This window comes from Colobus angolensis, unplaced genomic scaffold (genome assembly GCF_000951035.1).
Source record: "Colobus angolensis palliatus isolate OR3802 unplaced genomic scaffold, Cang.pa_1.0 Scaffold65, whole genome shotgun sequence".
NCBI lineage: Eukaryota > Metazoa > Chordata > Mammalia > Primates > Cercopithecidae > Colobus > Colobus angolensis.
The window spans coordinates 4,413,167-4,430,558 of record NW_012120154.1 but is presented as its reverse complement, the minus strand read 5'-3'; the positions used below and the strand labels follow the sequence as shown (position 1 = coordinate 4,430,558).

At 54.8% G+C, this 17,392-nt stretch overlaps 1 protein-coding gene across 2 annotated transcripts; it reads right to left on the bottom strand.

Moving 5' to 3' along the window:
• Positions 1-2,938: 2,938 nt before the first annotated feature.
• Positions 2,939-11,119, bottom strand: SSTR3 (somatostatin receptor 3). 2 transcript variants are annotated; one of them, XM_011964286.1, is made up of 2 exons: positions 10,549-11,119; positions 2,939-6,561 (listed from the first exon to the last, which is right to left on the bottom strand). In XM_011964286.1, the coding sequence occupies exon 2, from the start codon at positions 6,523-6,525 to the stop codon at positions 5,272-5,274; it is 1,254 nt and encodes a 417-aa protein (XP_011819676.1). In that variant the 5' UTR covers positions 6,526-6,561; positions 10,549-11,119; the 3' UTR covers positions 2,939-5,271. The 2 variants fall into 2 exon arrangements, with proteins under 2 accessions (XP_011819676.1, XP_011819677.1); XM_011964287.1 differs by lacking the exon at positions 10,549-11,119 and adding an exon at positions 9,262-9,684.
• Positions 11,120-17,392: the final 6,273 nt, after the last annotated feature.

The following is a 17,392-nucleotide window of genomic DNA, read 5'->3' as shown; positions in this document are numbered from 1 at the left end:
TTTTTTTTTTTTTTTTTGAGATGAAGTCTCACTGTGTTGCCCAGACTGGAGGGTGGTGGCGCGATCTCAGCTCACTGCAACCTCCGCCTCTGATTCAGGCCTCCCAGATTCTCCTGCCTCAGCCTCCGGAGTAGCTGGGATTACAGGCACATGCCACTATGCCTGACTAATTTTTGTATTTTTAGTAGAGACAGGGTTTCACCATGTTGACCAGAGTGGCCTCAAACTCCTGACCTCAGATGATCCACCCGCCTCGGCCTCCCAAAGTGCTGGGATTACAGGCATGAGCCACTATGCCCGGCCTCCCCGTTTCTTAAGGACACCAGTCGTATTGGATTAGGGGCCATCCCTGCTCCAGTGTGACCTCTTCACTACCTACAACGCAATGACCCCATTTCCGGGTAAGGTCACACTCTGGGGCTGTGGAGGTTAGGACTTCAACATAGGAATTTAGGGGGGACACAATTCAGCCTTAACAGGAATAGATGCCTTAGGAAGCCCTATGTGACACAGCCTCTGTCCCTCAAAAGGGGACTGTTCACTACCTTTCTTTCACTCACTGCCTCTCTCCAGCTCAGGACCTTAGCACGTGCAGATACCTCTGCCTGGCACACTTAGGCTGAAACTTCCACTCTAGATGCACCCCCCACCAGCCCTCCACCCTCAGAGCATGCTGCACTTCTCCCTCCCCACTGAGCCCCCAAAATAGGGCTACACTTCCTCGTGTGCTTGCCTACGGGTGCTGAGAGGGCAGGACCCGTGTCCATTTGCCTGCACCAGCCCGTGGCTGCATGTCAGGGCCTCGCGTATAGCTGGTGCTGAGAAAAGCGTTTGTTAGCTAAGTGAACTACATCCAGAGGTGAAATAAATGGCCCAAGGCCACACAGTAGGTTTGCTGTGGGAGGCCTGGGACCCAGGCGCGCTGACTTTGGCCCCATGACTTTCAGGGAGACATTTCTCCCTCAGCCTTCCGGCGGACTTGCTGAGATGCTCACCAGGGCCTGCCAGAGATGGGGAGTACCCTGAGGCTTGGTGGGATGGTGGCCTTGCACAGCTCCAGGGAGTGCCCCTCACACTACAGCCTGGCCTTCTTGCCATGTTTTTTGGTTTTTGGTTTTGGATGTTTTTGTTTGTTTGTTTTTCTTTGTTTTTTTTTTCGGTTTGGGGTGGTTTTTTGTTTTGTTTTTTGTTTTTCGTTTGAGACAGGGTCTCCCTCTGTCATCCAGGCTGGAGTGCAGTGGCACAATCTTGGCTCACTGCAACCTCTGCCTCCCGGGCTCAAGCGATCCTCCCACCTTGGCCTCCCAAGTAGCTGGAACCACAGGCATGCACCACCATGCCTGGCTAATTTTTGTATTTTTGGTAGAGACAGAATTTCACCATGTTGCCCAGGCTGATCTCGAACTCCCGAGCTCCAGCAATCCGCCCACCTCAGCCTCCCAAAGTGCTGGGATTACAGGCGGGAGCCACCGCACCCAACCTCTCGCTGTGTTTTCTGCTGTGTCGAGTCCTGTCGAGTCCAGGCTGTCAACTCCCATGGGTCCGTGGCCTCCACCTGTCCCACCCTTTCTAGGTAAAGAGGATCCCAAAGATCTGGAGGCCGTGGTCTTTCCCGCCCCAGGCCTTGCGGGTTCCCGTCTCCCCTCTGATAATGTTGATGCTGACGCAGGAAGTCCTGGTCCAGAGCCTGGTGGCCGAGGGCTGTTGCCTGGCAACCGCCTCTGAGAGACAAGTTCAAGGTAAAGCCTCGGGTCTGAGCAACTTCAATGGCTGGAGGAGGAGGAGAGGAGTGGGCAAGGTGAGTTATCATCACCCCTCCCTCCCTGCTGCAGCTCACAGCTGCAGAGCCTCCCCTCACCCTACAGCCCCAGTGGCTCCCCTAACCCACAAATTCTAGCCCCAAACCCTATACCAGCTCCTTCAGGAGCCCCATCCCTTCTCACTCATTTATTCAGAGGCACCGTGCTGTAGCTTCACAGGAAGTTAGAGGCACAGCGTGTACAGTCCCCCCTGGAGTTGTGACATGCAGTGGCCCCCTCTGTTCATTCATTCCAGATACTCCTAAGAAAGGCCATGGTAGCACTGCCAGGCCCTGGGAACACAAGGCTGCCAGACACACGTGTGTGGGGGACAAGCACACGCACACACAGGCTGCACGTGAGCATGCACAGGTGGGGACACCCAGTGTGGTGGGGAAGCAAGGGCTGCCAGGACCAGACGAGGGACCCTGCCCAGGCAGCCACTCCCACCCAACACTGGCGCCCCAGCAGTTCCTCTGCTCCCACCACTTACACACCAGCCGCATGTCACACCCCAGTGCACATTCACTCATGGATGCAGCTAAGTTATCCTGACCACCTACTATGCACCCTGCACTGGGCTCACACACACCTGGACACACAATATCACACCCAGCAAAGGGAGCCACACACAGCAAACCCCACACACACCCAGACCCGCGTGTTGTTGGTTGTTGGTGCCTGGCCCACCTCCCCTAGCCATTAGTAGGCTGTCCCCGACCCACCTCTGCCCCATGGGCCAGGCCAGATTGTCCATCACAGTGCCCTACCTTCTCTGTGGCTGGAAATGTAGGCACATGACCTGCACCCGGCCAACCATGGCACCCTATCACCACGGCTTTGGTGATTGGCCCAAGGGACCATCATGTGACCTAGTTGGAGCCAGCCAATCCACTTTCTTCCCTGAAATCTAATATTTGGATAATAGGGAGAAAGGACATCTACTGCTTTTGGATCAAGGTTTATAAGGATGTGGGCTCAGCCCCATCAAGGGTACCTTCCACGTTCCCTGAAGGACCTGGACTCTGGGACATCACACCCGAAGAGGCCAGGGTGCACGGAGCCCACACACACCTGCACATTCACAGCCATCTGGACACAGTGTCTGGCAGATAAATTGGCCCAGGCCACAGCTGTTATCAGATGTCACCATCTTTATTGACAAGAGCTAGAGACAGAAGCAGCAAAGGGTTTCCTGACTGGCCTCCCGGGGACCCTTCTAGGACATTGCTCTCCTGTCTCAGGCAGCAAGAAGGCAGGATCAGCCAGAGAAGGCCAGAAGGCCAGGGCATCCTTCCTCTCTCGTCTAGACCCTCAGATCTTCCTCAAGGAACCCCAGACCAAGTCCCAGAGCTGGGCCTCCAGCCTCCGTCTCCACATAAAATGTGGTTTTATAAACTTCCTTCTCCTCTGAGGGTCTCACACTCTCCCCAAGCCCTGCCTCCCTGACCCTTGGCCTCTGACCCCCAGACTGCCCATTTCTCATGGCCTACAGTGTCACCACCCCAAAGGACAGACACAGACAGGCCACTTGATGAAGGAGAGAGGGGTATAGGCCGAGCCTGGGGGTGAGGAGGGTACCCCCACTTTATAATCTGATACACCCCACCCTACCCGTTGCAGTGAGCCTGGGAGTTACCTCACATGACTCATTTTCTTGTTAGATCCCAGGAGGCAGCCAAGCTGTGATTCATCTCCATTTGTCGATGGGGAAACTGAGGCCCGGAAGGCCCATGCCAGCCCAGAACCCTGAGGTGTGCTGAAGATCCAAGTCTCCAAAAGTCTGGTTCCTGTGCTTTCCCTGAGGACCCCTGCCCTCTGCAGGGGGTGGGGAAGTGGAGGGATTTCCCCGGGGGTCCCACCCTCCCAGGGCCAGCCTCACCACAGCTCTGAGGGACCATCTCTGGGACGGAGTCTAGGCCCAGCCTTGGATGGTGGCTGCTCCCCGTGGTCCCCCTCCACGGTCCCACTTCAACCTCTTCTGGTCTTTCCTGGGCCTCTCGACCTGTAGTCTCCAGGATGACAGAGCATGGGGAGGCCTGCTCCCCACCCACCAGGGGCTCCCCGGTCCTCCCGATGTCCCTGGTAGCCAGCTTCACCCTAGGGCTTTATTAAGGCCTGAGCCCTTCTTGGCAGCACTCTCAGGCCCCTCAGGGACGCAGGCCCTGTGCCTGTCTGTACTCTGTGCATTTGCCGTTGCACCCTGGCTGTTCCACCCTGATCGTGTCCTTCCCTCAGCACTGGTTGGTTGGGGCTGTTGTCAGCAACTCAGGTTCACAGATGCTAACACTGAGCTCAGCCCAGGGAGGCCAAAGACGGCTCCAGGAAACAGATCTGTGCTTCTTCCCCTACTCATCCTCCCCTTTCCCCCTTGTCTTCCTCTTCCTTCTTCTTCCTCTTCCTCTTCTCCCTTCCTCTTCCTTCTCCTCACAGCACTCTTCAGCAGACACTGTGCCTTTCCATGCCAGTCCCCGTGGGCTGGGTCTCTGCCTCAGTCTCCAGGAAGGGAGAATATGGGTCACAAAGAGAGAAACAGGAGTGGCCCCTCCTACAAGGAGGTGACTGGAAGCCCTCAAAGACCTGGGAACCCCCAGGAGCCCCTACTCCAGCCGTAAGACCCAACGTGAGCTTCCTTGGGGATTCGGAGGCTGACCTCAGCAGGGGCGGAGCCAGGCTTTGGGTGGTCTAAGCTTATGCAGTTTGAGGTCCCTCTTTAAGAAAACGAATACAAAAATGACAAGTACAAAAGTAGATGCAGGGCCTTGAAAGAGCCCAGGCAGTGGGAGACCCTGAAGCTGGACCTCACTCCCTTCCTGGGAAATTCACCTGTTCTCTCTGCGCCCAGGAGCACAGGACCTCCAGCATTGACTGCCTGGGCCAAAAGGGCGTGGAGGTTGTTGGGGTTTCCCCGGGTGAAGCCTGAGGCCTAGAGAGGAGCAGAGCTGGTCCAAGGCCTCACAGTCGAGGGGAGGGAGCTGATCTGGGGCCTGATCATTTCTGCGCCACTCCTCCCACCAGGTTAGGCTTTCTTCTGTTTAGGTTTCCAGCCCAGCCCCCAGCAGCTCCCGTGTCCCTGACTCTGAGCCCAAGAAATCCTGGCCTTGGTTTATCCCTCTGAGGGTCAAGATTCAGGTTGATGCCCCCACACACTCCAGGCCTGGGGGGAGGCCAGTCTGCACCCACCTTTTGCTCGCTCAGCAAGGTCAGCTCAGCAGTAGTGCCCTCCAAACCTCTCATCTGACATAGCTCATCCAGGCTGATGACTCCTATCCCTGAGTCACAGAGGAGAAAACAAGGCCCAGAGAGTGGAAGCAACCTACCCGAGGTCACACAGCAAGTCCCGGCAGCAATAGCATCAAAGCCCAGGCCCTTCAACATCCTATCATGGGCCTGTGGCACCTTGGGAAGTACGCCCTAGGCACACCCATGGCTTCTGCCCCTTCCTCGGGCCACCCCAGCTTTCCCCAGGCCCCTACAGGTAGCTGATGCGCATGGTGCTGGACTTCTCCCCAGTGGAGGCCTCTTGGGGTAGGAGCTGCTGCTCCTTGCTGGCCACTCTGCTGGGCGGCCGCTCCTGCCCACTGGTGCCAGGCTGTGTGATCTGGCTGACCCGGCCGTTCATCTCCTTCTTCTTGCCCCCCTCCCTGCTCTCCTCCCCATCCTCCTCCTCTTCATCCTCTTCCTCAGTCTTCTCCGGGGGCCCCGCAGTGGGCTCCTGGCTGCACACGCGGCGGGAGGGCCGCAGCAGGACCCTGCGGAAGCCCTGCTTGAAGCGGTAGGAGAGGAAGCCATAAAGGATGGGGTTGGCACAGCTGTTGGCGTAGGGCAGTGCCACCACCAGGAAGTAGAGCCCGAAGAAGGCAGGCTCCTCAGGCAGTGGGCACACCACATTGACGATGTTGAGCACGTAGAAGGGCATCCAGCAGAGCACGAAGAGCGCCACCACAGCCACCACCATGCGGGTGACCCTGCGCTCGGAGCGTCGCCGCTGGCACGAGGGCGCCCACACCCGGCGCCCAGCTGAGCGCACCTTCACCACGATGAGCAGGTAGCAGAGGCAGATGACCAGCAGCGGCCCAAAGAAGCCCAGTGCGGCCGTGTAGATGATGAAGCCGGCTTGCCAGGCCGCTGCCGGCTCGGGCCACTGCATGTGGCAGGTGCTCATGCCACGGGGCACTCCTGAGAAGACCACCACGGGCAGCACCACCACGGCTGAGGCCACCCACACAGCCGCACTGACCGTGCGGGCCACCGGAGCCGTGCGCCAGCGGGCCGAGCGGGTGGGATGTACCACGGCCAGGTAGCGGTCCACACTCATGACGGTCAGGCAGAAGATGCTGGTGAACTGGTTGATGCCGTCCAGCGTCATGACCAGGCGGCACAGGACGGGGCCGAAGGGCGAGAAGGACGCGGCGTTCTGCGTGGCCAGGAAGGGCAGCCCCAGCATGTAGAGGACGTCGGCCACTGCCAGGTTGAGGATGTAGACGTTGGTGACTGAAGGGCTGGCCGTGTGCCGCAGGACCACATAGATGACCAGCGAGTTACCCAGCAGGCCCACCACACACACCACCAGGTAGACCAGGGGGATCAGAACACCACTGACAGCCAGCCCTGCTGGGCTTGGGCCCACCGACACGTTGCCCAGGGTGGCATCTGGGGGCCAGGCCAAGGAGGCATTCTCAGGTTCTGAGGTCGTGGACACCAATGATGGAGGAAGCATGTCCATGGCTGAGGGGAGGTTGGTCAACAGTCAGCTATTTGCCTGGGGGAAGGAAAAGCAGCTGGGTCACAGCAGAGAATGGCTTTCTCTGTGCTGCCCTCTCCCATCACGCTGAACCTGGGGACCTGCTGCACGCCCATCCTCCCATCGTCTGAGAGATTTCAGAGGATGGGAAGTGCGCCATCTCATTCACCCTGCACAGCGCCGCAAGGCTGAGTCATGTTATCCCCTTTTCTCAGATGAGGAAACTGAGGCTCGGGGAGGTGAGGTGACCATTCTTCATCGTGGAGAGAGAGTGTGGTGTGCGGCATGAAGTCATACTGTTTCATCAACCAATACCTGCCCTTCCTTTCTACATGTGAGGCCCCAGCTGGCAGGCCCCTGTGAAGTGGGTTGCATTGCTGGCGAGAACAACAGGTCTCGTCCTGACATCCCAAAAACACTGCTTCATATCACAGGACCTTCCCCTGGAAGCCCGCTCCCTACATGAACTTTAGAGGATCCATGAACGCCCTAAACTCCAGGTGAAGGTTAATATCAGATTCTTCAGGTTCCAAATGGAGTTAAGAACCACAGGCTTGGGGTGTCCCCTCCCCTGGGAGTCAGAGTCCTTAGCACCCCCCACCCCCCCATCAGCCTGGGCCATCCCACTATGCCCCTCCCAAACACCCTGCCCAGGAAGGTTGACTATGAACCTGGGGGGAAGGTGGTTGAGGCCCCTTCTCCCCAGCGGCGGGCTGGGGTTGGTGAACTTTATAATTCACTTAGTAGATGCTATCCAAGAGTAGCCCCGCCCCCTGGCTGGAGGGGCCAGCTGCCTGGAGAAGGGAATGTTTTCAGCACAAGCAAGAGCCCCCACTGCACTCTATGTGCTTTCTTAGTGTCTTTCTCACCCCATGCCTGCGTGTAAGAAGCTGGGGCTCCTCCAGGCTCCCCTGCAAGACTCTGATCCCCTCCCGTGTGGAGTCTCCAGCCAGCTTTGGACCCTCCCCACTGCTTTCCGCCCTGTCACTTTCCCATAGGCACAAGCTCTGCCTCAGTGTCAGGCATCAAATGAACCAGAGAAGCCTGGAGTGGACCAATTCCAATGCCAAGGGGGAATGTCCGACCCCACTGCGGAAAGCCACGCTCAGGAGGAGGCCCAGGCAGGGCCAGGCTGGAAGCAGGAGCCTCCTCTGGGGCTTGGACCACCCACTGCACCCCTTCTTCCTAATTATTCCCCAATCCCCTGGCTCCTGGCTGTCCTCAGATTCTCCCTGCAGGAAACTCTGAAGGGAAGAGAAATCTCTCAGAGGAGAAGCTCTTCTTCTAATATCCCTGACACTGGGCCTGCAGTTCCTCCCTCCACTGGGAGCTGTGGTCCGCACCGCCCTATACGGACATCACTGTTGAGGTGCAAAGCTCCTGGGAAGGAAAGGCACCCCAAATCCAAACAAACGCCTCTGAGCACGCCTGGCTACCCTTGCCCCAAGGACCTCCAGCTGCAGCGGACTTACAGTGCCAGGCTGGGTGAAGTCAAGGGTAGCAGGGAACCCCTAGGCCATGGCTTCTCCAAAAGCATCCCAAGCTGGCTGGGCTCAGAGCATCTCCTCCCTGTTCCTGGGGCTGGGAGAAGAGAAGGATTCTGAGCCTGGGTCATCCCCCAACCTGTCCTCAACCCATCCTTCTCCCCAACCCTTCATCAGGTCTCCTGAGCCTGGAACAGCAGCACTAAGGGAGGGGCACCTAGACAGTGGGCTAGAGGATCCTAACAGTGCTGCTAGCTGCTCATCACTGAGCCCTGACTGTGCCAGGTGCCAGGCTAAGCTGGTGAACTGCAGTATCCTATGGTGTCCTATGAGGGAGGCACTACTGTCATCCCCACTGCACAGATGGGGAGCAAACGTGAGGTCACATGTTCTGGTCACAGCTAGGAAGTGGCAAATCTAGAAAAATTTGTAGTGACCACCTCTACGCCCATTCCACAGGCTGGCAAACTGAAGCCAGGCCTGGGAAGGCACCCACCTGAGTGCCCAGTTGATATCCTGCTTTCCCAGTTGCCCTCAGGACTTTGAGCTATGAGGATCATGGACTCCTCCCCTAATAGACCTTAGAGATCTCAAAATAGAATTTTAAATTCTTAGAACGGTCAGAGAATCTTACGGCCATAGGATTTTAGACTCAGTATCCTTGAATCCCAGAATGTTAGAATTTCAGAATGCTAGAATGAGTCCATCTTAGACCTGGAATTGTGGAACCTGGAACCTTAGAGCCCTGCCTCCTTGGCAGGGGACCCGCGTCACCATCTACCTTGCCGCCCTGTGATGTACCCAGATCCTCTTTATAGCATCCCTGCTGGTCAGCCAATCACAAGCCAGGGCTAGATGAGGGAGGGGAGCACCAGGCTCGCGAGAGAAGCAAGGAGCTGGGCAGGCCTAATTTCCAGGCTTCAGGGACAGATGCCCCTGGGGTAGCCCACTGGGGGTAAGCTCTGAGGTTGCCCCACCCCCACGCCTGCCCAGCACAGGTCTGTGCACCCACAAGCGCATGCGCTGACACACACATGGTCCTGGCAGGAACGCGGCGTGCCTAGCCAGACCCTCCTTTGTACCAGGGAATGCAGTCGCCCCTCCCAGAACCCCTGGCCCCCTCCTGGAAAACCCTGTCTCCACCTTGATCTCGGCCGGTCTTCCCTGTCAAAGTTTGAGGGGCCCAGGCAGCAGAAGCAGGGAAATTACAGCTTTCCAAGCATGTAAGCCAGACCTGCAATTGAGGTGCCGTCTTTTCTTTAAAGAGCTGGAATCCTGTGCATGATCTAGTTCATCCTTGGGAAGGAGGGACTTTTCCTCCCTGTCTGGTTTATCTTTGGCACAAGCTTGCCTGAAAGCTGGGGGCGGACTCCTCGGAGGACTGTTCAGGAGGAGACAGCACAGAGAGGGTGAGTGGCTGCCTTGAGCCCCACAGCCCTAATAATTCAGGGAGGCCAGGCACCCCAATCATTCTCCATTTGCCCATCTCTCACCCGCTAGAACACTGGCTCTTGAATGCAGGGGCCCTGATTGATTTATTTCTTAACCCCAGAACCCAGGACATCACCCAGAACAGCCATAAATGTGAACAGCCAAGCAGTTCAGCAAGGAGAGCTCCAAGGTGGGACATTGTCCCCAGACGGAAGCCTCAGACGCACATCACGAGATCCTCAAGAAGCCCAAGAGGGAGAGTTTTTAGAGAGGAAGAAGTTGAGGCTCAGAGAGGTTAAGTAAGCTGCACAGGGTCACCCAGCTGGAGAGTGAGAAGCCAGAATTTGAACTCAGTTCTGTCTACTTCTAAACCATCAGTACCTCCTGGCCCCACTTGGCTCCTCTGAAGGCCTCAGGCTGAGAAGAATCAAAGGTCATGACAGTCCTGAAGAGTGCAGGGCGATGGCCCCTGGCTCTCTGCTTGTCCTCTACACCCTTGGGCCTCCTCCCCAAAGAGACCTGGCTTACGCTTGTCAGTGCCAACTGACTCACTCGCACCCCAGGCCTGGGGCCTTATCCCAGGAGCACACCCCACGGGCCCAGGGTTGGGGGCTTGGGCTCTGTTGCAGGGCGATGACGCCAAATTGCTGTGTGACCTCGGGCAAGTCACTTCTCCCCCCCTGGACCTCAGTTTCATCGTATGGAAGACAAGCGGACCACTTCCCAGGGTTGTTTGCAGAGATTAAATGGAGGCGTGCCAAGCACAGTGCCGGGTATGGAGTGGGAGCTCAGGAGAGCTGCCACGTGAGCTGGGAAAGCCAACGACATGACGCATCTGGCTCCCTCCAGCCCTGACAGCCTGCGATTCTGTGATTCCGAGATCCTGGAATCATGGCACAAGATTCTGAGACTAATGCCCCTGCCCCTGCAACCGACCGGGAGGTCACAGGAAGGCCTCCCCCTCCTGCCTCCCTGGGACTCCCCAACCTCTGCCTCCCCAGCCCCAGCCTCCCAAGTTCATCCTGGGCAGAGGATGGGCTTCCGGGACCCCCCCCACTTCGGGACATCATCCGGGCCCCAGCCTCCTTACCTGCCCATGGGGTGAGGGCTTCCCTCCTTGCCGCCAGGCTGGTTATCATTCTGCTGCCCCCTCTCTCTGCCCAGTCCCCAGGGTCATTAGCCCTGGGATTGGTTAGGAGGGCACTCCTAACTGGGGTCCCCACGCGGCACCCACTTCTAGACTGCTTGCGGGCTCAGGTCCCCTCCCAGGCCCTCGGCCACGGCTGTCCACAGAGCCTCTCCCATCTGGTCTCCGGCCCTGACTTCCCAACCAGCGCCTGGTACGTTACCCCCCGTCTCCAGGACACATCCTGGGGGGGCAGGGGCAAGGATAGAGGGGGGGAAGCTTCCCAGGTTGAAGAAGAGAAAAGGGGAACAAGGGATGCACAAACCAATAGAAATAGAGGGGAAAGGGGGTCGGGAGGAGGTGGAGAGAGAGAGAGAGAGAGAGAGAGAAAAAGAGGGAGGGGGAGAGAGAGAGGGAGAGGAGACCGTGAGTAGGAGGAAAGGCAGAATGAGGGGGAGTGATGAAAGATGCGTGACAGGGAGAAGACGAGGAGGAAAGAGAGGAGAGGAGACACGGGTGAGAGGGAGAGATGCAGAGAGAGGCAGGATAGAGAGGAGGAGGGAGGAAGGAGAACGAGGGGTTGGCAGGGAGAGTGACAGAGAGGGACTGTGCCACAGATGGTGACATGGAGCCCGCGAAAGGAGGGAGCAAGCAGGGAGGGGCCGAGGGCCAGAGAGCAGGTGTGGGGGGTGGGGGGCAGGTTAAGGGAGGAGGCCCAGCGAGGAAGCAGAAGGGGGGCAGACCCTGTTACCGAGGAGATTTCAGCCACCCACGCCCGCTGGCCTTGGCTCCCGCAGGGAGTTGGAGAAAAGAATGTGCTCAGTGCTCAGGGGAGCTGAGGCTGCCAGCCAGTAGCCAGAGCAGCTCCCCGAGGCCACTGCGGCACAGGTCCCCCGGGGCAACAGCTGTGTCCCAAGGCAAGGCTGGGTGTGGGGCTGACCAGCCCGAGAGTCCACAGTCCAGCCCTGCAGTCAGGCACACCGGCCGCAGCCAGCACCGGCCACTGGGGAGGCCGGGTGGGGGTCATTAGCCCTGGGATTGGTTAAATCTGGAGAGCCCCAGGCAGGGTGAGGAGTAGAAGGACAGAGTGGAGAACCAATATTTCAGGCTTTGAGGGCAAAATCATTGTGCAGGGAGAAAACAGATTTTCACTATTTTCTAACTGACAAAACTCAAAATAGAATAATGATAATTCAGGCCAGTGTTTTGTAATGCAGGTCCACTAATGAGCAGAATAGAGTTCTTTTTAGAGGCAACGTATTTTGCTTAATTGGAGTTTAGAGTTAGTGTTTCATCAAACCGATTGCAAATGGTCATCCGTAAAAACCATTCTCAGCTCGTAGGCTGCGCAGAAACAGGCAGTGGGTGGGATTTGCCCCATGGGCCGTATTTACTGATCTCTGGTCTAAGAGACTCTGCCCTATGGTCCTGAGCACAGGCCCAGCTGTCTTGGGATGCCGTGCCCCAGCCTTCGCTGATTCCTGCCTCAGCACAGGAGTGATAAGGAAAGGAACAGTCAGAGACGGGAGGGAGAAGGACACGCGTCTTGGCTGAGCACCTACTATGTGCCGGGCACCAGCTAGGATACTTTCCAAACTGAGCCATTGCTTGGGACCAGGGCTGGACCTCCTTTGTCACTAGGTACCTGGGGCTGCAGAGGACTGGAAGTTGAGTTGGTCCAGAGGTGCCACCGTGCGTGCGGCAGCACAGAGCAGGACACACCCGCTTCTACCCAGAGCCGGCCTGGTCTCTTAACGCTGCCCCTCCGTTTGCCACGTGCCCGGGGCAAGGCCCTTGCTCCAGGTCTCAGCCTCCCATTGTCTTTGTCTGTACAAGTTCATGAGGTGTGGGTGGGCTCCTGGGAGCGTGTCCTCAGGGTCAAGGGTGGATTTTCCATGGCACTGACCACCCTTCCCTACCCATGGCTTCTCACTGCCCTCAGAATCAAAGCTCTCCCCCTGCGGCCCACCTGGCACTGCATCTTTGAGTCTGCCGCCTGCGCGGGCTTCCTCCTCTGCAGATTTCCCTCGCCCCTCTGTGCCCTAGGCGCACCCAGCCTCATGTATTCATTCACTTATTCCTGCGGGTTGGGGTACAGGGGCTGAAGACTGGACCGGGGAGTTTGAGCCCCAGCTGTGCCCCTGCCGTGCAGTGAACTTGAACTTCAGTTTTCTCCTTCAGTAGAGTGTACACCCCTGACTGCCCGGCCCGGGGGTTCTTGTGAAGGTTAAAGGAGTAAATGTTCATCAGCGTGCCCCCAGTCACACACCTCCCCAGCACCGAGCCTTGCTGCTCCTGCCTGGAACCCCTCCACTGCTCTCCGTCCACAGGCTCCCTTCTGGGCCAGGCCACTGAAGGGGTTCAGGACATGCCACCCCAGAATACACCACTCTGGCACATTGATTTCTTTGAACTAAAGGCACTTCAGAAACAGTAGGTGCAGAAAGGGTGCTCTGACCTCCCCTTTTCTTCCTGAAAGCAGGAGCTAAAATGCCCTGTGAAAGATGCCCTCCCTATGCCAGGAGGAAGAAAGACATTCTTTTTTTTTTTTTTTTTCTGTGAGACGAAGTCTCGCTCTGTCGCCCAGGCTGGAGTGCAGTGGCGTGATCTCGGCTCACTGCAAGCTCCGCCTCCCGGGTTTACGCCATTCTCCTGCCTCAGCCTCCCAAGGAGCTGGGACTACAGGCGCCCGCCACCTGGCCCGGCTAGTTTTTTGTATTTTTTTAGTAGAGACGAGGTTTCACCGTGTTCGCCAGGATGGTCTCGATCTCCTGACCTCGTGATCCGCCCGTCTCGGCCTCCCAAAGTGCTGGGATTACAGGCTTGAACCACCGCGCCCGGCCAGAAAGACATTCTTATTACCAGATAAGGAGAATCGAGGCCAAAAAAACATCTGTACGAACAAATCGTTTAACCCTTATCTTCCCAGTTACACAATTGCCATTCTTTGTTCAACCTGATACTAGTCACTTCTTTGGGTCTTGGTCATTTGGGCGGGGGGTGGAGGGGGCTCCCTCATACATGTAAATGAAATCTGTATGTTTTTCTCCTGCTGATCTGCCTTATGTCCGTTTAATTCTTCAGCCCAGCCAGAGACACTAAGACAGTAAAGAAGGGTTTTTCCTCCTCCACCCCACCATCGCCTTGCACTCCCCTGCTTCCACCCTCGCCCCCTACTCAGCAGACAGAGTGAGTCCATTACAAACATAAGTTATCCCAGCTGCCTCTTTGAGACCTTCTACGGCCACCTGCTCCTTGTCAAATAAAATTCACAGCCCCTGCCGTGGCCTGGGGCCCCACGTAACGAGCCTCAGCCTGCGCTCCTGCCACTTGGCCCTCTTCTCGTTCTGAAGCACCAGGGCCTCCATCTGAACCTCACCGGGGCCGCGAGTTCCTAGCAGTCCATTCCGGGTCCCCCTCTTCACCTTCAGCCCGGTTAGGCATCCCCTGCTCTGGCAGCCTTCCCCAGAGCCCTCCCCTTCTCCGACACTCCCTTCTTCAAGATTCCTTGAAATAAAAGCAAATAAAATGTGCTTTTATTTCATCAAAGTACTGTTTGCAAGTAAATTTAGAAACCAGTAAAATAATCCCCCCCTTTACGCCCCTTATGCCTTGGGGCATACATCCCAATACCCGAAGTGGATGCCTGAAACTGTGGATAGTAGTGAACCTGCCTATATATGCTATTATTTTTTCCTGTATGATGTTTTACATACCTATGATAATTTTTTTTAATAGAAACAGGGTCTCACTATGTTGGCCTAGCTGGCCTCAAACTCCAGGCCTTAAGTGATCCTCCCACCTCAGCTTCTCAAAGTACTGGGATTATAGGCACGAGCCACCCTGCCCAGCCTGATAATTTTTTCTTTTTTTTGAGACAGAGTCTCGCACTGTCATCCGGGCTGGAGTGTAGTGGCGCCATCTTGGCTCACTGCAACCTCCGCCTCCCGGGTTCAAGCGATTCTCTTGCCTCAGCCTCCCGAGTAGCTGGGATTACAGGCTGATAATTTTTTTTTTAAATAAAAGTTCTCACCTATGTATTACTGAACCCAGCTTACTAGTGCAGAGCATATAAACAAAGAGAAAAAGTACCTTCCCAATCAAACATGTCCAGCTGTCCAGACAGTGGTGACATTTTCAGCTTGCGATGGTAAGATGATCACGACCTTGATACAACGTAAATATGTATAGCATCTCATGCTTAGTTCCTTACAGACCCAGCTTGGTTCTTTCCAATACCTCCTTTTGGAGCTGTACCTGATGTTATTGCCAGTTTTCATACAAATCCACTGGGGAATGGGTCCTTTTTGCTTTTGTTTCTTGCGCAGGAATGACTTGATCCTGAGAGTCTTGTGAGAAGCTGTGGCGAGAAGCGGAGTCAACCACACACCAAGATGGTGGAGAAAGATAATGTTTAATTTATGAATTAGGCACAGTTAGGAGATGAACAGCAATAATTAATCATACAACATACAATAGAACAATTATAACAATATACTCTAACAGAAGTTATATGATGGTGATCTCTCTCTTTCTCTGTCTTTTTCTTTCAAAAGCTATTAATATTTTTGGACTGTGGTTGCCCGAAGGTAACTGAAACTGCACAAAGTGGACTACCGTAGTGCTGAAAAGGTTTATAACAGCAAAAAACAGCAGTCCTCCCGCCTCCCTCCCGCTCCTCCCGTCCCAGATTTAATCCCACCCACTCAGCAATTGCTCCCTCGGTTAAACTCTTTCTTGCTAAATATCCTATTGATTTTTTAATGTCTTAATCCCTCAGTTTTACCCGTTATCTACTGACTCCTCTTATAGTAGAGGAGAAGTTTACATTTCTTACACACTCTCACCCCTTCTCCCCATCTTCTCGAGTTTCTGTTAAATGCGTATCCAGTGTTCCCATGATTAATGCAATGTAAATATTATTTCCTGCTCGTCAGGAGTTCATAATTGCTTCGTTTTTTTCATTTGCTTCGTTTTTTGGTTTTCAAAAATATCTTCAATTTCTTGCACCAAGCATTTCCACACGTTCCTATAGCTTCGTAAAAACCACACAGTGGAGTTTCCGGACTCCAGCCTCAGGGACGATTTCGTCGTGGAGACTACAGAGCTCCTTTTATCTGGGCCAGCTGCACCTTGGGCTCGTGTGCAGCTGACATCCTGAGATTCTCTCTCCATTATTGTTTGGAGATTGCCTTCAGCTTTTTCCTGTATGAATCCAGTTTCTTAGATTCCATGTCTTCCTTCTTGATGTTTTACTCTCTCATTTTGTGGGGGACTTGGGGGGTTGGTTTTTTTGTTTTGTTTTGTTTTTGAGACAGGGTCTTACTCTGTCTCCCACGCTGGAATGCAGTGGTGCAATCTCAGCTCACTGCAACCTCTGCCTACCAGGCCCAAGCGATCTTCTCACCTCAGCCCTCTGAGTAGCTGGGACTACAGGTACATGCCACCATGCCCAGATAATTTTTGTATTTTCAGTAGAGATGGGGTTTTGCCATGTTGCTAAGGCTGGTCTTCAACTCCTGGGCTCAAGTGATCCACCTGCCTCAGCCTCCCAAAGTGCTGGGATTACAGATGGGAGCCACCGCGCCTGGCCTCCTCTCTCATTTTGATGGAGCATAGCTCCCAGTAACTTTCGGAGAAAGTGTGCATGTTTCAAAATAGTGAATTCCCCTCTCACACTTGTTGATAGATAGGCTAGGTATAGAATTTGAGATTGAGAATGACTCTGACTCAACTGACGGAAGGTATCTGTGGGTGTCTCTGGCTTCCAGCACAATTCTTTTTTTTTTTGAGACAGAGTCTGGCTCTGTCATCCAGGCTGGAGTGCAGTGGTGCGATCTCAGCTCACTGCAAGCTCCGCCTCCTGGGTTCACACCATTCTTCTGCCTCAGCCTCCTGAGTGGTTAGGACTGCAGGCACCCACCACCATGCCCGGCTAATTTTTTGTATTTTTAGTAGAGACAGGGTTTCACCGTGTTCGCCAGGATGGTCTCGATCTCCTGACCTCATGATCCGCCCTTCTCGGCCTCCCAAAGTGCTGGGATTACAGGCTTGAGCCACCGTGCCCGGCCTCTAGCACAATTCTTAATCCCAATCCACTGTGTGTAACTTAAGCTAACTTTTATTATTATTATTATTCTGGAATCTTCTAGGATCTTTGCCTTATCCTTAAATTTCTGAAAATTTTATAACAAGACTTGCTTGAGTCTTTTTTCATTTGTCATCTGGAGCATCAAGTAGCCTTTTAATCTGAAGATTTGTGTTCTTCAGTTCTGAGACATTTTTATGTTATTTCCTTCTATAACTCCTATTATTTGAACATTGTGCCTCCTGGATGAAATCTTTACTTTTCTTGTGGCTCATCTTTATCATTTTGTTCTACTTCCTGGGAGGTTTTTAAAAAATCTGTTTTTATCTTCCAATCCCTCTTTTTTTAAATCAACATATTTTTCATTTCCAAGAGCTCTCTCCTGTTTTTTATTATTTTTTGTTTGTTTGTTTGTGTTTTTTGAGACAGAGTCTCACTCTCTCACTCTGTCACCGAGGCTGGAGTGCAGGGGCACAGTCTCAACTCACTGCAACCTCCACCTCCCAGGTTCAAGTGATTCTCTCCTGCCTCAGCCTCCTGAGTAGCTGGGATTACAAGGACATGCCACCACACCCAACTAATTTTTGTAATTTTAGTAGAGACAGGGTTTCACCGTGTTGGTCAGGCTAGTCTCGAGCTCCTGGCCTCAAGCAATCCATCCACCTCGGCCTCCCAAAGTGCTGGGATTACAGGAATGAGCCACCGCGCCCAGCCAGTTCT

What these genes read in the sequence shown, in the direction of transcription:
- SSTR3 (XM_011964286.1), bottom strand. Translation starts at nt 6,525, where the DNA reads ATGGACATGCTTCCTCCATCATTGGTGTCCACGACCTCAGAACCTGAG.